Source organism: Diaphorina citri, unplaced genomic scaffold (genome assembly GCF_000475195.1).
Source record: "Diaphorina citri unplaced genomic scaffold, Diaci psyllid genome assembly version 1.1 scaffold546, whole genome shotgun sequence".
NCBI lineage: Eukaryota > Metazoa > Arthropoda > Insecta > Hemiptera > Psyllidae > Diaphorina > Diaphorina citri.
The window spans coordinates 143,876-167,422 of NW_007377980.1; the positions used below are offsets into that span (position 1 = coordinate 143,876).

General features: G+C 38.3%; 1 protein-coding gene across 2 annotated transcripts; it reads right to left on the reverse strand.

The window, feature by feature from the left end:
- Window positions 1-21,902: 21,902 nt before the first annotated feature.
- On the reverse strand, window positions 21,903-23,342 carry LOC113467765. Of its 2 annotated transcripts, none has more exons than XM_026824150.1 (3): window positions 23,304-23,342; window positions 22,321-23,103; window positions 21,903-22,241 (listed from the first exon to the last, which is right to left on the reverse strand). In XM_026824150.1, exons 1-3 carry the CDS (start codon window positions 23,312-23,314, stop codon window positions 22,142-22,144), a joined length of 894 nt encoding a protein of 297 aa, XP_026679951.1. In that variant the 5' UTR covers window positions 23,315-23,342; the 3' UTR covers window positions 21,903-22,141. The 2 variants fall into 2 exon arrangements, with proteins under 2 accessions (XP_026679951.1, XP_026679950.1); XM_026824149.1 differs by having other exon boundaries at window positions 21,903-22,232; window positions 22,312-23,103.
- Window positions 23,343-23,547: the final 205 nt, after the last annotated feature.

The window sequence follows — 23,547 nt, forward strand, 5'->3', positions numbered from 1 at the left end:
TTCGCTAAAAGCTCATTTTTGCCTGACAACACTAGTGATGGTGATTTTTTTTTTAAACTTTTTTGTGTGTAACGTCACTGTAAAACTGCCGAGGTCTTTAGTGCAAATGTAGGTATGTATAACTTATTCAAATTTGGTACTTCATTGAACTTTGAAAAAGGAAATCGATGAATCTTGATTTCTTTGAATGTAGGAAATGGATGTTCTGGGATAAAATCATGTTCAATCTTCAACTTATCATACTGGGTGTTGTTTTGCATTCATTCATTCATTCATTCATTTGTAGCGTCTTCTATAGTTATAAAGTTGCTTTTTCTTCCTCTTCCTCTTTTTCTTTGAGTTTCCAGTGATTCTATTCACTTCTTCATAATATATTTCGTCTTGCTAGGGGACGTTAAACAGAGAGTAGACTAGCGTCTGGCTGTGGGACTATAAACAGTGAGGAGAACCAGCTAACCCTAACCAGCCTGGCTAGCTGGAAATTTTCAAAGGGTTCTCTCTGCTTTTAAAGAATAAGCACAAGTCCTCACGATGGTTGACTGCGGTTCAGGACGAGCCAGCCACTTTAACATGGCTAGAGCTAGAGACCATCACCCCAGTGTATGGCAGATACAAAAATTTTATAGTAAAAACTGACTGAACTTGATCCACTTTTATAAATAGATGTCAATGGTCCTTGCCTCTTACAACTTGTCAACTTAATGAACTTGACCAAGCTAGCGCCTTCGCTAAAAGCTCATTTTCGCCTGACAACACTAGTGATGGTGATTTTTTTTTTTTTTAAACTTTTTTGTGTGTAACGTCACTGTAAAACTGCCGAGGTCTTTAGTGCAAATGTAGGTATGTATAACTTATTCAAAAATCATGTTCAATCTTCAACTTATCATACTGGGTGTTGTTTTGCATTCATTCATTCATTCATTCATTTGTAGCGTCTTCTATAGTTATAAAGTTGCTTTTTCTTCCTCTTCCTCTTTTTCTTTGAGTTTCCAGTGTGTAGCGTCTTCTATAGTTATAAAGTTGCTTTTTCTTCCTCTTCCTCTTTTTCTTTGAGTTTCCAGTGATTCTATTCACTTCTTCATAATATATTTCGTCTTGCTAGGGGACGTTAAACAGAGAGTAGACTAGCGTCTGGCTGTGGGACTATAAACAGTGAGGAGAACCAGCTAACCCTAACCAGCCTGGCTAGCTGGAAATTTTCAAAGGGTTCTCTCTGCTTTTAAAGAATAAGCACAAGTCCTCACGATGGTTGACTGCGGTTCAGGACGAGCCAGCCACTTTAACATGGCTAGAGCTAGAGACCATCACCCCAGTGTATGGCAGATACAAAAATTTTATAGTAAAAACTGACTGAACTTGATCCACTTTTATAAATAGATGTCAATGGTCCTTGCCTCTTACAACTTGTCAACTTAATGAACTTGACCAAGCTAGCGCCTTCGCTAAAAGCTCATTTTTGCCTGACAACACTAGTGATGGTGATTTTTTTTTTAAACTTTTTTGTGTGTAACGTCACTGTAAAACTGCCGAGGTCTTTAGTGCAAATGTAGGTATGTATAACTTATTCAAATTTGCTAAAACTGTTCTATGATTTGAACTTGAATATTCCTTCTTCTTTTTTGCCATAACTGAACAAATTGCCTGATTAACAATCAGCAGTAACAGTCACCCAACAGTGAGTGACATTGACAAATTAACATTACAGCTGGCGGCACGACTCAGATCAATGGTTAACGTAATTAATCAATTCACATGAAAATTATTCTTTGTCATTAGATACTCGCGTATCATCTTTCGAATCCATTATTATATCTTATATCATCTTTAATAACAATTGATTGTATAGCGCTGTGCTCATTGTAAGGTTGTGAATGGTAATTGAGTAATTTAATTCAATTTAATTGATTAGTCAATGGGCTTTACCCCGTTTATTGTTCTTTATTAGAAAATTGGTTTTACCCTCAGTTGGTCAAGGTTTACAGTACCGTACCCATTATTGTGAACAATTAGACCTCGGAAAATTTTTCCAGTACTATTTTGGTAGTTGGGGTTCCCATTGTAAGGTTGTGAATGGTAATTGAGTAATTTAATTCAATTTAATTAGTCAATTGATTAGTCAATGGGCTTTACCCCGTTTATTGTTCTTTATTAGAAAATTGGTTTTACCCTCGTTTGGTCAAGGTTTACAGTACCGTACCCATTATTGTGAACAATTAGACCTCGGAAAATTTTTCCAGTACTATTTTGGTAGTTGGGGTTCTACTTAATTAAGGCCAAAATGGTTTTCGGGCTACTAAAAAGAGCCCAAACTTTTATTCTTCTTGAGAACTGGGATATCCAATTCAAAAGCTCTAACGCTAAATCACTACACCACTGAGGTGGGTTGGTGGTTACAAATCGCCCAAAATAGTTCAAAATGGGCGTAGAGGTTGTAGAGAGGGCAGAAGGTTTTTTTTTCGGCCCACACGACCTGTATAGAAGACCTATAAGAACCAGGATAGATATGACTATCAATAATGGTACCTATGATTACAATAAGTACTACTTACAACAATACACATATTGTCATAGGACATGGATCACAATACAGTGACCTTAGCAGTTCATTATGCAATAGAACCGTCATGTCTCTAATTGGTCTCGGATAATAAATACTCATCATCCTCATCAGTTTAACTTCCTTGTTATTCTTGAAGTCAACAAGATTTAGCGTAACCGCGAGTCAATTCAATTAATCTAAAGATTGATTCAATCTGATTGATCCAGGCAATCTTGAAATCAATTAATGTCTGAGCTAAGCCAGCCTAGTTAACTTGTTTAGTAGTTAGTAGACCGTCTGCCTTGGTCGCGGGTTCGATTCCCGCCCAGAGCGGATTTCATCCGGAACGGATAAGGTTAATGCTCGAAAAGGCTGGCTCTCCCCTATTCTGTCTCTCTTCGATTTCGGGACGATAAGACCTTGGCATTTATACAGTTCCCTCTATCAAACCTCTTAAAAAATGTCTTGTAGGACATACTCAAGAGCCAGTAGGAATACTCGTACACTCGTAGGTACCATACCTTCCGGTTCAATTGGACAGAACCTTAGAGACAGAGGGTTCTTATCATTGGCATGGGTAAAGAGCAGAGAAGTCTTACCAGTCGCATAAGAAAGCTGTTACGAAATGCATAAAACTCCCTAGTCATTCATTTTAATAAATTGAATGTAAACCCATTATGGTGTACAAGTACCTACAACTTATCTTGCATTGTTTTAGCGCAATAATTGTGCACACACAATAATACCTTAGAGGGCATAATGAATAGGTACAGATACATAATTATGCACATAGATGTATACATAATTATAGGTACATACATGGTACATACAAGGTGAGCTATCAACAGGATGAATTAATTTGACTCTGATGCAACAAACCTGCTGTCAATTAGATTGTAACTTCACCTGTCAGGCACCTGTTGTGATATGATGACATTCTCCAGGCCTGTATCCAGGAGGAGGGAAAAAAATACGAACAGTAACTTCTTATAAGTTGGAATGAATCAGTGGCGTAGCGTGGTCTAACTCCAAGTGTAGGGCGAACACTAATTTCTATTACAATATCTATATAATAAGAATACAATAATAATTATAAGCTGTTTCACAAGATTGTTCTTCTAATCAAGGAAGATGTCGTGATGGAAATCTGAGTGATGTCGTGACTCCCTTCCATCGACCCCTCCTCAAAGAAATGGGTATCTAAAATCAATAGCGCCTTTGGAGTTTTTCATGCTTTTTGTTCACTCGTCAAGTAAAGGCGGCTTTTTTTAACGTTATGGGTGAATTACATGAGACCAGAAAGCAGCTTCTATTATGTATAGGTAGATACTAGTTTCACGTGTTTCATTAACCTACCTACATTATCTACCTACATAATACCTGTTATGCTCATACCTATAATGTAATATTTTTCGTAGTTGGGCCTACCTCGGAAAACGTAACCTTGATATTTAAAATTTTACCTACTTCAATGGGCTATTTTTTAATGATATCTACCTATGTACCTACCTAAGTAGGTATAAAACTACCTACCTACCTTTTTTTTTTAACGTTTTTCTCCGCCATTGCGCAGACATGTTAACCCAGTGCTGATTACTATCCTCGCCTCGATTGCGTCATTCGGACATTTATCTTCTATCCGCTGTTTTGCTGGCATGTAATACTAATTCTCGGGTTTACTAACTCGGGATTTAGATGAAACGACGAACCTTATCGGTTTCGGATAAAATCCGCCCCGGGTGGGAATCGAACGCGCATCTAGCGCTTACAAACTACAAAGCAGTTGCGCTACCAACCAAGCTAACCTGCTGCATATAATACGTAGGTATAGGTATGCAGTTTGTAGACTCCGTAGGAAATTTACATTGACGGTTTCAATTTTCGAACCCTGTAAAGCCGTGAATAATTCGTAAAGTAACATTCCAGTCCAGTGGGACAAAATACATTTCTGCACATCTACCAATTGAAAATTGAAACTAATCAACTTTCTGCATAGCTACCGATTGAAACTGACCAATTAATTCTCGGGTTTACTAACTTGGGATTTAGATGAAACGACGAACCTTATCGGTTTCGGATAAAATCCGCCCCGGGTGGGAATCGAACGCGCATCTAGCGCTTACAAAATCAAGCTGTTTCACAATATTGTTCTTCTTGTCAAGGAAGATGTCGTGATGGAAATCTGAGTGATGTCGTGAGCGTGACTCCCTTCCATCGACCCCTCCTCAAAGAAATGGGTATCTAAAATCAATAGCGCCTTAGGAGTTTTTCATGCTTTTTGTTCACTCGTCAAGTAAAGGCGGCTTTTTTTAACGTTATGGGTGAATTACATGAGACCAGAAAGCAGCTGTGAGGGGTATCAAATCATAGGTATATTTCATTAGGAAGGTAGGTATATCCATGTCAGGGCTGTATCAAGGATTTTGTCGAGGATGCTCCAAATTTTCGGAGCGGAAAAATCTAAAAATCAGAATAAAAATTAAAAGTAAGATATGAGACCTATTTCATTATAAAAACTCATTATATGATAATATTGATAAATGTACATACCACAAAGAATTCTCAGAATCAATGAAGTTCAATGCCTATCAATACAAAGAAGGGAATCCAGTGAATCAAGAGTGATCAATACCACAAAGAATTCTCAGAATCAATGAAGTTCAATGCCTATCAATACAAAGAAGGGAATCCAGTGAATCAAGAGTGATCAAGGCAAGAAGGAGACCTTGATATAATGTTAAAGATTCTGAAGAATACTAGAGAGTCGACATAGCTGATATACGTAATGCTGAAGACACTGAAGATAGAGAGTTTGCAGTTTAGACGTTCCTAAAAGATTATTCCTGGCATCTTCTATAAATACCTGCAGATCGACCGAAGTCGATCGACATCGGTCGGAAGCTGGAACTAGTGGTGCACGCAAGACGCGTCGTGCATCACTGGCTATATCTATGAGAAGATCAAAGAATTTTGGTAAAAGGCTCCCGGGGATTATGCCCGTAGTTTATGAACAGATAGTTATTTATCGTATGACGTTTATTTTTACAAATCACAAAATGGTCAAATTAAGATAGTATAGTATTGAGAATGGTCAAATATGAACAGATAGTATACGTAGTTTATGAACAGATAGTATAATACCTACGTAGTTTATGAACAGATAGTATACATAGTTTATGAACAGATAGTATAAGTAAACCCTCTGGAGGACATAGATATACCTGTGTAGGTATGTACTTGCATTTGCATTCGATATGTACGAGTATTGTACCGTCTTCCGTCTTCTATGAATGTTAGTAAGGTCTTCAATGTTTTCATTTACCTAAAGGTTAAGGTTAAGGTGAAGTCTTTGGCTCTTCATCAATGCTACATATATTGGTCAATGATAGATTTAGATTTTTAGATTTATTTTATTGTACATAAATACACAAAATAGGGACATGGTAAAAAGTCAGTTACAAAAAAATAAAAAGTAAAATAATAATAAACAAATAACAAATGCATAAGATAAATAAATACCTACATATATAAAAATAGTGAAATGAAAGATGAGATTAGCTAGGCTTGCCAAACGTCCCGAATTGGCCGGGACAGTCCCGAATTTCAGGGGGTGTCCCGGCGTCCCGTTCAGTTTTTCATTTTGGGGCGTTTTGTCCCGAATTTCCGTTTTTGTCCCAGAAAAAATTCGGGACGCGTTTTTTAACTTTAAAATTAGGTACCTCTATAAATCAGAATTTGTTCTTAACTTGTTTAAATTTGTCATGCTTTCATCAGTTTGCTCTTCCACTTTGCTAAACCTTTATAAACGAGAAAATGGTTGTATTAAACCGCCTTAAACGAAAAAATGAGATGGTCCCTTGGATTCTCGTTTATCCAGGTTCGACTGTATTTCGTTTATCTGTTTTTACTTTCTATTACTACAGTATAGCGAGCTATACTAGTAATGAAAGTATTGCAATCGGTCCAAATTTTCAAAATCGGGAAATGGGTGGAAATATCCGTTTTGGGGTCCCCTGATTCCAAAAAAGTGGTTTTTAGCCCATGGTCTGTACGTAACGTACGTACGTACGTAACGTACGTACGTACGTAACGTACGTACGTACGTAACGTACGTACGTACGTAACGTACGTACGTACGTAACGTACGTACGTACGTAACGTACGTACGTACGTAACGTACGTACGTACGTAACGTACGTACGTACGTAACGTACGTACGTACGTAACGTACGTACGTACGTAACGTACGTACGTACGTAACGTACGTACGTACGTAACGTACGTACGTACGTAACGTACGTACGTACGTAACGTACGTACGTACGTAACGTACGTACGTACGTAACGTACGTACGTACGTACGTACGTACCGTACGTAACGTACGTACGTACGTAACGTACGTACGTACGTAACGTACGTACGTACGTAACGTACGTACGTACGTAACGTACGTACGTACGTAACGTACGTACGTACGTAACGTACGTACGTACGTAACGTACGTACGTACGTAACGTACGTACGTACGTAACGTACGTACGTACGTAACGTACGTACGTACGTAACGTACGTACGTACGTAACGTACGTACGTACGTAACGTACGTACGTACGTAACGTACGTACGTACGTAACGTACGTACGTACGTAACGTACGTACGTACGTAACGTACGTACGTACGTAACGTACGTACGTACGTAACGTACGTACGTACGTAACGTACGTACGTACGTAACGTACGTACGTACGTAACGTACGTACGTACGTAACGTACGTACGTACGTAACGTACGTACGTACGTAACGTACGTACGTACGTAACGTACGTACGTACGTAACGTACGTACGTACGTAACGTACGTACGTACGTAACGTACGTACGTACGTAACGTACGTACGTACGTAACGTACGTACGTACGTAACGTACGTACGTACGTAACGTACGTACGTACGTAACGTACGTACGTACGTAACGTACGTACGTACGTAACGTACGTACGTACGTAACGTACGTACGTACGTAACGTACGTACGTACGTAACGTACGTACGTACGTAACGTACGTACGTACGTAACGTACGTACGTACGTAACATATATTGTTTAAGTCACCCATCCATTTATTGGCCTTGTTCGGCGTAGCTTAACATAGGTGACGCTAAAATCGGTCTTAAATGATCGACTGAAGTGTTATCTAAAACTTTCTCTCTTTGAGTTCATAGGTCGTCGCGACAAATTTCATGATCAGAGCTCATTTGTGTGAGAAAATGTGAAAAAAATCCCCCAAAAACCAGTTTTTTTTGGTTTTTTGGCTTTATGGTTTTCTGGACAAAATTTGCACCACCATTTTCGTGATCCTGGTAAAAAGACCTTTAATTTGATATATAGGTCGACCAGGTTTGGATAAGTCCTTCTATGGGGACAGACAGACAGACCGACCGACCGACCGACAGAGTGACAGACACCGAAGCGAATACAATAGTCCGTCCCTTATACCTTTTTATTACTATTGTAATAATAAAGGAAGGACGGACTAAAAATCGAAATTAGATTCTTGATTCGTAGTATTTAGTATTCTTATCACAAGCGTTACAATTTCTGTTTATCGTCATAAAAAAAGAAGTAAAAGTGAGTCAGGTACAAGCTGACGATTGCTTATTTAGGCATTGGAGATTAGAAGTGGTAGGTATGAAAAAAAATTCAGTTAGGCAGGTATCTAAAAATCTACGCGTACCTAACTACCTATCTACCTATACAAAAATTGCCCATATGTTTACAGTGTTGACAAAACAATTTATGTTAGTCGACGATTTTTGGACATTATTTTGGGTTTAAAATATTCTGGGGTTCCTTTTTTGGGCCAGCATTTGTTTTATGGCCGGGTCCACAAAGCCAGTTTAAACTCGGATTGAGTTTAACTCACGGATTAGGTAAAATAATACCAAAGAGGAAATAATATGGAAATATTATCAAAACAGGAAAACTTGAAGAGATTTATCCTTATAGCTACTCGTAATAATGCTAATGTCCCACAATCTACTCACATAATAACACTTTAAATTATGTAGGTAACAAATTTTTACCTACAGTTAACATATGTAAATCTGTATCTGTAAGAATAGGAACCTCGGAAGAACAAGTTGAATTTTGAATTCTAAACAGACGAGGAATTTCGTGAGAAGTGGTGTTCCTGGTCCTTTTTGAAGTGTTACATAACAGAAGACTTGTGTTTTATGGCCGGGTCCACAAAGTCAGTTTAAACTCGGATTGAGTTTAACTCACGGATTAAGTAAAATAATACCAAAGAGGAAATATGGAAATATTATCAAAACAGGAAAACTTGAAGAGATTTATCCTTATAGCTACTCGTAATAATGCTAATGTCCCACAATCTACTCACATAATAACACTTTAAATTATGTAGGTAACAAATTTTTACCTACAGTTAACATATGTAAATCTGTATCTGTAAGAATAGGAACCTCGGAAGAACAAGTTGAATTTTGAATTCTAAACAGACGAGGAATTTCGTGAGAAGTGGTGTTCCTGGTCCTTTTTGAAGTGTTACATAACAGAAGACTTATGTAACATTGTAACACCAACTGAAGAAGTCGATGAACTAGATATTTTTGAAGCAATACCAACCTACAAAGGTAATTGAAATTATCATTATTTTATCATTTTAGTTAGGTCCAGTATAGGTAGGTAGGTACCTACTGCAGTTGTTTCAGTAGATTCAAAAACCAAGGAACTGTATTCGTAGATAAAAAAAAAAGATACAAAAGTAACTTCTTGGATGTGCTAAAAATATCAAATTATTCAAATCAATTGAATTCTGTATCGATCATATAGGATGAGAGGGGTGTAATTCTAGTAATCTAAGAATTTTAGTGGATGTGACAATAATTGGCTCATAGCATACGAGTACTACGAGTAGGTACCTACCCATACAATATCTGTAGATACTAAGAAAGTGTTCTTTTCTTCTGAGTTAAAATTTAAGCAAATTATCTAATGGGGGTGTAATTCTAGTAATCTAAGAATTTTAGTGGATGTGACAATAATTGGCTCATAGCATACGAGTAGGTACCTACCCATACAATATCTGTAGATACTAAGAAAGTGTTCTTTTCTTCTGAGTTAAAATTTAAGCAAATTATCTAATTTAATTAAACCTAATTAATTAAATGAACTTATTTGAGAACACTTACCTCATCCTCCATCATCTCCAATTTATCCGTTTTCTTGTTGTTTTCCATGGCTGATTTATCTGTCTTCTCTCATGTAGAAAAAATAAACTGTGGTAAACCTCACCCAAATTATCTATCACCGGGCACTTAACTTTGTCATTGGATAAACTTTCGGTTAGCAAAATTTTAGGTACCTACCTAGGTATCTGTAAAAAAAAATTATCATTTAACTTTATTTAGAAAAAAAAAAATCAACTTTAGAAAAAAAAATCAACTTTCAGCTGAAATTCCATGCAGGATCACTGGTAGGATTTCTACGTGTAATTATTGAGTAGGTAAGTAGTAAAAATCGAAATTAGATTCTTGATTCGTAGTATTTAGTATTCTTATCACGAGCGTTACAATTTCTGTTTATCGTCATAAAAAAAGAAGTAAAAGTGAGTCAGGTACAAGCTGACGATTGCTTATTTAGGCATTGGAGATTTGTTGTTTTCCATGGCTGATTTATCTGTCTTCTCTCATGTAGGTATACGTAGTAAAAATAAACTGTGGTAAACCTCACCCAAATTATCTATCACCGGGCACTTAACTTTGTCATTAGATAAACTTTCGGTTAGCAAAATTTTAGGTACCTATCTGTAAAAAAAAAATCTCATTTAACTTTATTTAGAAAAACAAAAAAAGAAAGAAAAAAATCAACTTTAGAAAAAAATCAACTTTCAGCTGAAATTCCATGCAGGATCACTGGTAGGATTTCTACGTGTAATTATTGGGTAGGTAAGTAGTAACAAGCTGGGTCCGTCCCTCCGGGAATTTTTTAGCCCCTAGTAACCTAGTTTATTCGATCGTGATTAAAGAAAATCAGTACCTATGTAAGTATGTACCTACCTAATTTGTTTAATATTCAGTTTATTATTATGATTTTTTGATTTTACATTCATGTAATGATTTAAAATCAAGACTAGAGCCCGTTCTCCCTTTATTCCCAATATACGGTTTAAGTCATCCATCCATTCATTGGCCTTGCTCGGCGTAGCTTAACATAGGTAACGCTAAAACCGGTCTTAAATGATCGACTGAAGTGTTATCTAAAACTTTCTCGCTTTGAGTTCATAGGTCGTCGCGACAAATTTCAAGATCAGAGCTCAATTGTGTGAGAAAATGTGAAAAAAAAATCCCACAATTACTCAATTAACTTTAAGTCACCCATCCATTTATTGGCCTTGCTCGGCGTAGCTTAACATAGATAACGCTAAAACCTTGGTTTTTTGACTTTATGGTTTTCTCGATAAAATTTGCACCACCATTTTCGTGATCCTGGTAAAAAGACCTTTAATTTGATATATAGGTCGACCAGGTTGGTAATAATGCTAATGGTCCCTCAATCTACTTACATAATAACACTTTAAATTATGTAACAAATTTTTACCTACAGTTAACATATGTAAATCTGTATCTGTAAGAATAGGAACCTCGGAAGAACAAGTTGAATTTCGAGTTGACGTAATAATGCTAATGTCCCTCAATCTACTTACCTACATATTAACACTTTAAATTATGTAACAATTTTTTACCTACAGTTAACATATGTAAATCTGTAAGAATAGGAACCTCGGAAGAACAAGTTGAATTTCGAGTTGAATTTTGAATTCTAAACAGACGAGGAATTTCGTGAGAAGTGGTGTTCCTGGTCCTTTTTAAAGTGTTACATAACAGAAGACTTATGTAACATTGTAACACCAACTGAAGATGTCGATGAATTAGATATTTTTGAAGCAATACCAACCTACAAAGGTAATTGAAAATTGAAATTAACATTATTTTATTATTTTAGTTAGGTCCAGTATAGGTAGGTAGGTACCTACTGCAGTTGTTTCAGTAGATTCAAAAACCAAGGAACTGTTGTTCGAATCACAACACCGACATAAAATAGTCAAGTCCAAGGAAGACCATTTGTATTATTAAGTCCAAACAAATTAGGTACCTACCTAATTAGATATTTTTGAAGCAATACCAACCTACAAAGGTAATTGAAATTAACATTATTTTATCATTTTAGTTAGGTCCAGTATAGGTAGGTAGGTACCTACTGCAGTTGTTTCAGTAGATTCAAAAACCAGGGAACTGTGGTTCGAATCACAACACCGACATAAAATAGTCAAGTCCAAGGAAGACCATTTGTATTATTAAGTCCAAACAAATTAGGTACCTACCTAATTATTTTTTTATATATAAAGTGCATAAATCTATAATTCATGTTTTACAACGTGCATACGTTTGCAGAAATCAGAAGCATTATGCAGATACAAGTACCTAGGTGGATAAGTACTTAATAAAACTGGTACATATATTGTAAAAATAGGATAAAATTATGAATGATTCTGCATGAATCTCTTAGCACAAGAGTGTCTGGTAATCAGTCAGAATTTGCCTGAAACTGAGGGGGAACCGACGGCCATCAAGTAGAAGAATGGTAGGTATACCTACCAGTGGGTACTAGATACTCAAACTGAAATACATACTCGTAATAACACAGGTACACATCACTGCACGTTTTTTTTTACCGTGACGCTTTTTTTTCCGTCCCGTTTTTTTACCGTGACAGATTTTATCTTTCAAGTGGCCCATGCATTTAAATTGATGTGTTCACTTTAACCAACGTTTTCCGTCCGACGGGAAAAAAACGTCGGACGGAAGTTTGCACCGTCCTCTTGTCACTGCAATCTGTTCTGCCGTTCAACGGGGAAAAAAACGTTGATGATTCAGTGGCACTTGTAATTTTATTGAATGAGCTTGTTCACACCTGACGTTCTGAACGTTGTCCGTCCTCTTTCTTGTCTCAGTTTGTTTTCTATTGTTAACCTAGTCAACCTAGTGTAAAGGTACCTTTACACTGGGGCAATTTAGGAAGCAACCGGCAACAGCAACCTGCAGCATGCGGCATTGCCGCGCCGCATGCGGCGTTGCCTTATACCTTGCGGCGTTGCTTTGTGTGTTGCTAGTGGTTGCTCTACGCCGCAAGGCTTCCCATCAGAAATGGATAGAATTGCCTGTTGCCTTGAGTTGCCAGTGCTGAGAATGGTCTGATTGAGTTTAGTACAGAATAGATTTGTGAACTTTTTACAAAGTGCCTAAATTTTATTTATAATTTCGTATTGTTTTTCACATTTATATTGGTTATATTAATCATCCAGATTTTCCAATAACAAATTAAAAAAAAACAACAACAACAACCACAAAAAGTAACAAACAATTAACTGATCTTTGTGTGTAGGTAGTAGTTTTTTATTACGAGTAGCTATAAGGATAAATCTCTTCAAGTTTTCCTGTTTTGATAATATTTCCATATTTCCTCTTTGGTATTATTTTACTTAATCCGTGAGTTAAACTCAATCCGAGTTTAAACTGGCTTTGTGGACCCGGCCATAAAACAAATGCTGGCCCAAAAAAGGAACCCCAGAATATTTTAAACCCAAAATAATGTCCAAAAATCGTCGACTAACATAAATTGTTTTGTCAACACTGTAAACATATGGGCAATTTTTGTATAGGTAGATAGGTAGTTAGGTACGCGTAGATATTTAGATATCTACCTAACTGCATTTTTTTTTTTTTTTCATACCTACCTAGGTAATACCACTTCTAATCTCCAATGCCTAAATAAGCAATCGTCAGCTTGTACCTGACTCACTTTTACTTCTTTTTTTATGACGATAAACAGAAATTGTAACGCTTGTGATAAGAATACTAAATACTACGAATCAAGAATCTAATTTCGATTTTTAGTCCGTCCTTCCTTTATTATTACAATAGTAATAAAAAGGTATAAGGGACGGACTATTGTATTCGCTTCGGTGTCTTTTTAGATACCTGCCTAACTGAATTTTTTTTCATACCTACCACTTCTAATCTCCAATGCCTAAATAAGCAATCGTCAGATTGTACCTAAGCCACTTTTACTTTGTTTTAATGACGATAAACAGAAATTGTAACGTTCGTGATAAGAATAGGTTGATACCTATTACGAATCAAGAATCTAATTTCGATTTTTACTACTTACCTACCCAATAATTACACGTAGAAATCCTACCACCTACCAGTGATCCTGCATGGAATTTCAGCTGAAAGTTGATTTTTTTCTAAATCTAAAGTTGATTTTTTTCTTTCTTTTTTTGTTTTTCTAAATAAAGTTAAACGAGAATTTTTTTACAGATACCTAAAATTTTTCTAACCGAAAGTTTATTCAATGACAAAGTTAAGTGCCCGGTGATAGATAATTTGGGTGAGGTTTACCACAGTTCATTTTTACTACGTATACCTACATGAGAGAAGACAGATAAATCAGCCATGGAAAACAACAAAAAAACGGATAAATTGGAGATGATGGAGTCACTATACCACTGAGGTGGGTTGGTGGTTACAAATCGCCCAAAATAGCTCAAAATGGGCGTAGAGGTTGTAGAGAGGACAGAAGGTTTTTTTTCGGCCCACACGACCTGTATAGAAGACCTATAAGAACCAGGATAGATATGACTATCAATAATGGTACCTATGATTACAATAAGTACTACTTACAACAATACTCATATTGTCATAGGACATGGATCACAATACAGTGACCTTAGCAGTTTATTATGCAATAGAACCGTCATGTCTCTAATTGGTCTCGGATAATAAATACTCATCATCCTCATCAGTTTAACTTCCTTGTTATTCTTGACATATTGTCATAGGACATGGATCACAATACAGTGACCTTAGCAGTTCATTATGCAATAGAACCGTCATGTCTCTAATTGGTCTCGGATAATAAATACTCATCATCCTCATCAGTTTAACTTCCTTGTTATTCTTGCTCGTATACACCTATGTATAAAAAACAAATTGCCCCTTATCTCCTGAGTGTTATCGAATGAATCGAGTGCCTATTGATATTCCCCTATGAATCACCCGGGTTTCCTGGTGACACAAATCGTTGTAATCAAAGCTCTCCAGAACTGAAATAGGAGGGGGATGTGGCAATATGCTCTGTGCTCTTTGCTTTCCGCCAAACTCTGTTTTTGGCCTTGGACTGGCCTATATCCACTACTAGTCTGCGACCTTCACAATTGTGACAATTGTCAATATTATACGAGTGAGGAGGAGACGGGACAAAATAAATGGGCATGAAATGGGAATCCCGTTTAATTAGTGGGAGCGAGCACTGACCGGAGTCTATTAAAATCGGTTCATCAATATTATAGAGAATGATGCTTTATGACGTCATCAAGCTGTTTCACAATATTGTTCTTCTTGTCAAGGAAGATGTCGTGATGGAAATCCGAGTGATGTCGTGACTCCCTTCCATCGACCCCTCCTCAAAGAAATGGGTACCTATCTAAAATCAATAGCGCCTTTGGAGTTTTTCATGCTTTTTGTTCACTCCTCAAGTAAAAGCGGCTTTTTTTTTAACGTTATGGGTGAATTACATGAGACCAGAAAGCAGCTACTGACCTTGTGTTGTAAAAACCATTGTCATCCAGTAACATTCCTGGTAGAGGGATGTGGCAATATGCTCTGTGCTTTTTGCTTTCCGCCAAACTCTGTTTTTGGCCTTGGGCTGGCCTATATCCACTACTAGTCTGCGACCTTCACAATTGTCAATATTATACGAGTGAGGAGGAGACGGGACAAAATAAATGGGCATGAAATAGGAATCCCGTTTAATTAGTGGGAGCGAGCACTGACCGGAGTCTATTAAAATCGGTTCATCAATATTATAGAATGATGCTTTATGACGTCATCAAGCTGTTTGGTAGGTAGGTAGGTAGGTATAGGTGTATAGGTAATATAACTAGGTACATAATAAGTACGTAGGTACTATAACTACCTGGAATCGAGAAAATAATCAATGGAGATCTGCAGGTTATAGGTACCTACCTACATATGTACGTATCTGTAATTTTGATCTATCTAAATGTTATGTTAGGTAAATCATTCAGGAATTTCGATAGGTAGGTATTTGGCTATTTGATGAAGGAAATGGTCTCTTTCGACGAATACCTACCTCTAAGGTAAATATAAACGAAGAGTCGGTATAAAATATACCTGACACCTGATTCCTTTAATTATTAGAATATATGATTAGAATATACGTATAGGTAATTAATATTAGGTATAATGTCAGCACAATGCATAGTCATTGTGTAGAAAGGGTACCTGTGCCTGTGCAGACCTATCTACCTGCATGTCTGTCTATCTACTACATACATAAAACATACATTAAATCTACTACATTTATCTACTACATACATTAAATAACTTTTTACATGTACGTCATATTTTTCTGGATGTTTATGTTTCCAATGTTTGTTTATTTTAAAAAATTGTACCTACTCTGATTTCAGCACAATCGTGTATCTGTCTCTGATATATTTCCTGGGAAATGTACTCCTGTCGGTTGTGTCCATAACAAATCTCAATTTGCCTCAGAGGTAAGTTCTGGTAGGGTTATTCTTGAAGTCAACAAGATTTAGCGTAACCGCGAGTCAATTCAATTAATCTAAAGATTGATTCAATCTGATTGATCCAGGCAATCTTGAAATCAATTAATGTCTGAGCTAAGCCAGCCTAGTTAACTTGGTTAGTAGTTAGTAGACCGTCTGCCTTGTATTAAGCGACAGGTCGCTATTAAGCGATAGGTCGCGGGTTCGATTCCCGCCCAGAGCGGATTTCATCCGGAACGGATAAGGTTAATGCTCGAAAAGGCTGGCTTTCCCCTATTCTGTCTCTCTTCGATTTCGGAACGATAAGACCTTGGCATTTATACAGTTCCCTCTATCAAACCTCTTAAAAAATGTCTTGTAGGGCATATTCAAGAGCCAGTAGGAATACTCGTACACTCGTAGAAACCATACCTTCCGGTTCAAATGGACAGAACCTTAGAGACAGAGGGTTCTTATCATTGGCATGGGTAAAGAGCAGAGAAGTCTTACCAGTCGCATAAGAAAGCTGTTATTTTAGTAGTTAGTAGACCGTCTGCCTTGGTCGCGGGTTCGATTCCCGCCCAGAGCGGATTTCATCCGGAACGGATAAGGTTAATGCTCGAAAAGGCTGGCTCTCCCCTATTCTGTCTCTCTTCGATTTCGGGACGATAAGACCTTGGCATTTATACAGTTCCCTCTATCAAACCTCTTAAAAAATGTCTTGTAGGACATACTCAAGAGCCAGTAGGAATACTCGTACACTCGTAGGTACCATACCTTCCGGTTCAATTGGACAGAACCTTAGAGACAGAGGGTTCTTATCATTGGCATGGGTAAAGAGCAGAGAAGTCTTACCAGTCGCATAAGAAAGCTGTTACGAAATGCATAAAACTCCCTAGTCATTCATTTTAATAAATTGAATGTAAACCCATTATGGTGTACAAGTACCTACAACTTATCTTGCATTGTTTTAGCGCAATAATTGTGCACACATAATAATACCTTAGGGAGCATAATGGATAGGTACAGATACATAATTATGCACATAGATGTATACATAATTATAGGTACATATACATGGTACATACAAGGTGAGCTATCAACAGGATGAATTAATTTGAATCTGATGCAACAAACCTGCTGTCAATTAGGTTGTAACTTCACCTGTCAAGCACCTGCTGTGATATGATGACATACTCCAGGCCTGTATCCAGGAGGAGGGAAAAAGAATACGAACAGTAACTTCTTCTAAGTTGGAATGAATGCTCCAAATTGCAGGTCAATAGATATCAATAGATACTTTTAGGAGGGAAAAAGCCCCCTCTCCCCCTAAAAAGTCCACACACAAGGGATAATAGGAGGACCCCCTCCCCCTGAATGAGGCCCTAAAATGCTCACTTACTCGTACACAATATGATACCTAACATGCCCGAAAATAGAGGAGATAGATAATTCAAACGTCAGTTTCATTAGGTGCCTCAAAATTGATTGATAAGTTGTTACGAAATTGACATATGTACAGGTATACGTATATAGGTATCTACTTACCTAGCTCTGATTATTTTCTTCCCGAAATAAAAGAGAGAAGGAGGACAGGATAGGAAAAAGCCAGCTGTTCCAAGAACGAAACTTACCTGATTAGGATAAACTTCGTCCTGGGCGAGACCCAGAAAAAGAACCAAGTAGAGGTATGATATGAGCACATTGCATACACAGTAGAGATAGCAGGCGTTCATAAGTTTTGAACCCTTATCCTTATTCCTCTAGCATCAGTGCAGTATTGGAAAATCTAATTTGATACCTGCGCTAAGCCCTGTTTTCTCGCTTTTCCCGAGTTCAAGATTTACCGGTATTTTTTTAATCGATTTATCTCGGGATCTAGAAGTCGTAGAAGAAAAAGAAAAATTCCGTTGTTCCTCATTTTTCCTGCTCTTTGACTTCGAAACATCACCCAAGTAAGCGCAACTGATCTATTATGTATAGGTAGATACTAGTTTCACGTGTTTCATTAACCTACCTACATTATCTACCTACATAATACCTGTTATGCTCATACCTATAATGTAATATTTTTCGTAGTTGGGCCTACCTCGGAAAACGTTACCTTGATATTTACCTACTTCAATTTTACCTACTTCAATGGGCTATTTTTTAATGATATCTTTTCAACCAATCAGAACATCGTTTATAATATTACAGAAATACCAACTGCAGAAATCAAAAGGATTTCTCTCGTTGCGTTAATTAACAGGAGAATTTGAATGGTGAAACAGAATTTTGAAAAAATGGCGCATAATCACTAATGATCGATTATTCTGATCAACCATATTGTTTGTGTTGGTGAAATCCACCATCCGTATATTAACGCTCATTCAAACACTGTATTTACCTGAGACGAACTCTCGAACCACGCAATTTAACCCGATTCGGACCGACTGGTCAAAAAGGGTACACGCGTTGTTTTTTTTTAGGCTCAAAAAGGTAATTTTTGGAACGTGAAAAATTACCACTTTCGGTAAAGGACTAAATTTAGGTGAAAGTTTAACTGAATCTATCATTTATTCTGCTTTGATAAAGTGTTCGTGCTAATTCTTACAGGTCCTCTATTTAGTTAATATTGTATTGTTGTGACAAGTTGCAATTATTGTTGGGGCAGACATGGAAAACCTACGAGTATTTACAAGACAACTAAAGTTTCCTAAAGTTTTTAGTATGAAAAATTATTTTGTTCCTCCTTATAGGGACCTAGGTAGGTAAAAGACACGTAAAGAAATGAATCTTAAAGCCCTGCAAAGTTTACAAAAAATGACAGTTTGTTAAAGTTGCACAACAAAGTTACTTCTTCAAGCTTCCCTATATAGTCCGACTGTACCTACCTACGAAGGCTACGACTGTTTCCCCTCCTAATGTCTTTGCGTGCCATACACGAACTTTCACCTCGATGTCAAAGTTTGTCATTTGAGACCACTGCTTGCTCGAATTTTATTTCTTATGATCTGTTGAAAAAAAGCAAACTATGCTGTGTGTATTTGGCCTATGTAGTTTGCTTGTGGGTAGCGCGCTGGCCTCGTGAGCCACAGGACTGGGGTCGATTTCTGCCCGGGCGAACTTTGTCTTAAACAGGTAGGGTTTGATGTTGTGACAAGTTGCAATTATTGTTGGGGCAGACATGGAAAACTTACGAGTATTTACAAGACAACTAAATTTTCCTAAAGTTTTTAGTATGAAAAATTATTTTGTTCGTCCTTATAGGTACCTAGGTAGGTAAAAGACACGTAAAGAAATGAATCTTAAAGCCCTACAAGGTTTACAAAAAATGACAGTTTGTTAAAGTTGCACAACAAAGTTACTTCTTCAAGCTTCCCTAAATAGTCCGACTGTACCTACCTATACGAAGGCTACGATTGTTTCCCCTCCTATGTCTTTGCGTGCCATACACGAACTTTCACCTCGATGTCAAAGTTTGTCATTTGAGACCACTGCTTGCTCGAATTTTATTTCTTACTTCTTTCCAATATTTGGCGGTATCATTGCGGACACCTTCCTGGGGAAATTCAAGTAAGTGAGAACGGTGTTTTGGTTTTCACCTGAACATCATTGGGGGCACGGTTGGTCCAGTGGTAACGCGCTTGCTTGCCATGCAGAAGGTCCCGGGTTCGAATCCCACCATCGACAAAAATTTTGTGTGTAGTTGGCCTATGTAGTTTGCTTGTGGGTAGCGCGCTGGCCTCGTGAGCCACAGGACTGGGGTCGTTTTCTGCCCGGGCGAACTTTGTCTTAAACAGGTAAGGTTTGTTCTCGGAACGGCTGGTTTACTCCTAGCATCTGCTCCAGAGATGTGGACAGGAGGTTATGATACGAGTATATATCAATTACGATGAGACGAGTACCCACCTAATTAGCTATCGATAAAGGTGTATTTACAAAGTTAATCTACGTAGGTATACTCTTGACGTAAATAATTAAGTACTACTTATAGATAGGTGGTGAGTAACATGACGTATGTAGGTCGTAGGATATTAAGGATCTGAATCATAGAGGTCTCAAGAAGCACTCTGTATTGAGGGCGCTCAAAATCTGGAGCCTGTTCCAAGAACGACTTCGAACTCCTAAATTCCATTTTTGATTGTCAGTGTTTACGCGCAGAAAATAATGACAAACGCTACGACGTTTTCCTGCACGAGGAGTAAAAAGTAAAAAGTCAGCAGTGGAGAATGTCGTTCGTGGAATAAGGCCCTTGTATCCATCATTTGGGGTAGATTCCACGAACAACCGCTCCCCACCTCCACCCCTGAAGTGCTTTATGGAATGGGCCCCTAGTCAGGTCCCTATATGGTCTTCTACTTTCCTTAACCTATTATATAGGAAGAAAAGTGATGTATTTTTCTGTCAATCTTTTGACTGATCAATGGGACTGCTATTGACTGAACCAGTGCCTTTTTGTTTAACCTGCCTACAATGTGGTAGTTGAGTACACCGGCCTAATGCAGTACTGCACATAGGTACTTATACCGGTATATTCAATTGATACAGTGTTTACATTTATAGAGGAAGCACATGTGCATCTCAAAGTAAAGTCGAATATAATAATTGTACGGGGTGTGACGAAAGCACGCGTGGGCGTTCGTCTCTAAGGTAAAAGAAAGTAAAAAAAGAAGAAGAATGAGAGCTGGGATCTCTAACGTCACAAAAACCCTCTGTTTTGGAAGAATATGTATGAGCTTGGATCTCTAAAGGTGTGTCCACACATAGTCGTCCGGCCGTCGATTGATGTCGACTGAACCATCCACACTGCCTCGACTACATAGATTCACCTCGTCGATCGTCGGCCGGTCGACTATGTGTGGACACACCTTTACGTCACAAAAAACACTGATTATGAAGAATATGTAAGAGCCAGGATCTCTAACGTCACAAAAACCCTAGTTGGGAAGAATAATATGTAAGATTTGGGATCTCTAACGTCACGAAAAAATCCTGGTTTGGAAAAATTTCGTATACACCTATGTAAGTATAAAAAACAAATTGCCTCTTATCTCCTGAGTGTTATCGAATGCTTATTGATATTCCCCTATGAATCACCCGGGTTTCCTGGTGACACAAATCGTTGTAATCAAAGCTCTCCAGAACTGAAATAGGAGGAAATGACGAAGTCGTGATAAGTAGGTAAGTAGGTAGGTAGGTATAGGTCTATACATAGGTACTATAACTACCTGGAATCGAGAAAATAATCAATGAAGATCTGCAGGTTATAGGTACCTACCTACGTATCTGTAATTTTTGATATATCTGAATGTTATGTTAGGTAGGTAAATCATTCAGGAATTTCGATAGGTAGGTATTTGACTATTTGATGAAGGAAATGGTCTCTTTCGACGAATACCTATCTCTAAGCTAAATATAAACGGAGTCGGTATAAAATATACCTGTGACACATGATTCCTTTAATTATATTATGATTAGAATATACGTATAATAAATATTAGGTATACTGTCAGCACAATGCATAGTCATTGTGTAGAAAGGGTACCTGTACAGACCTATCTACCTACATGTCTGTCTATCTACTACATACATAACTTTTTACATGTACGTCATATTTTTCTGGATGTTTAAGTTTCCAATGTTTGTTTTTTTTTTTTTTTTTTTTTTTTTTTTAAATATTTTTTTTTAGATATCCCAGGTATGAGAGGACCTTGCCCAAGCTGGCCTGGGTTAAGGTGTTATTCCCCAATGCGACAACGGTCTAACATTGAATTGGGCCAATTATCTCCGGTATTAGAGTGGCCTGACCCAATGGATGGACATTTTCAAGTCAAAGACAAACCCAAGTTTGTGACGCAATGTTTGGAGAACTGGAGCTTTGAGCAAGGACGCTCTGGAGTTGATTGGAGAAAGTTTCGTATCACACAGAGTGAAGGTTTTCACTCATAGGGTAGTGTCAAGTCTCACAAACCCCACGGGGGTCGGTCATGGGGAGGCATATTCAAATACGGAGACGGGGGATAGCCCAGCATCATGGGGCGTAACAGCTGCTCGGAGCGACTCATCATGGGGAGGCATATTCAAATATGGAGACGGGGGATAGCCCAGCATCATGGGGCGTAACAGCTGCTCTGAGCGACTCTGTAAATATTGCTGGTAGAGTACCGGGGACCCGGGGGTGCTAGGGTTCATGAACTGGGCGAGGGATGAATAGTTTGGCGGGGTCCCGCGTGTTGTCCCCGGTAAGAATGAGAACGGAGAGCTAGTAGGAGTTTTAACATTAGGTGAGGCGGACTCGGATAGGAAGTATCCCGAGTTCCGCATATCCTCTAGGTAAGAGTAGGAGTCCTTGATATTAGGAGGGAAGTTATAGCCTGTGCCCGGGACCATGCAAGGTGTGGGTTTCAACCCGACACTCTCACTCGATGTGTTCTGTCCCATGTATTGTTGGAATGCGGTTGTGTTCCCACTTGATATAGAAGTGGCGGGGAGAGGCTCTTGCACCGGTTGGTTCTTTTTCTTGCGAGGTTTCTTGGCAGCGGGTTTCTTCTGAGGCGGTTCCTCCGTGGGTTTATTGTGATAGTTGATCATATCACCAGTTGGATTGTTGAACACTTGGGGTGACATGGGCCGGTTAAAGCTCAGAGGATAATTACTAGGTGCTGCTGGACTGCCTGTACTCTGTTTGTACTTGTTCTGCATGAGATCTGTATAGTTATACATGGGATGCGAGGAGTAGCCCAGCTTATTACTCAGAAGGTCCTGGTTGGATGGATAAGGCATCTGGGGTGAGGAGGTGGTGGGAGCAGGCGTGTTGAACCTTGACATATGGGACATGAGGTGTTCGTACTGCGAGGTGGGGGGTTTCATACTCTTGCTAGGGTCACTATAGTCTGTAGCCATGTACCCTGCTGCTGGTGATGATGTACCACTCATCCACCCAGCTTGTTACTCAGAAGGTCCTGGTTGGATGGATAAGGCATCTGGGGTGAGGAGGTGGTGGGGGCAGGTGTGTTAAACCTTGACATATGGGACATAAGGTGTTCGTATTGCGAGGTGGGGGGTTTCATACTCTTGCTCGGGTCACTATAGTCTGTAGCCATGTACCCTGCTGCTGGTGATGATGTACCACTCATGCCTCGCCCGTGACTATTGGCAAAGTTGAGAGGAAGATAGCACAGGATAGAAGAAAGCCAGCCGTTTCAAGAACAAACCTCATCTGTCAACTAAAAGAAAAATCGTCTTAAGGTGTGTCCACACATGGTCGACCGGCCGTCGATCGATGTCGACTGAACCGTCCACACTGCCTCGATAACATAGATTCGCGTCGTTCGACCATGTTTGGAAAAAGCTTAAAACTTAGAACTCA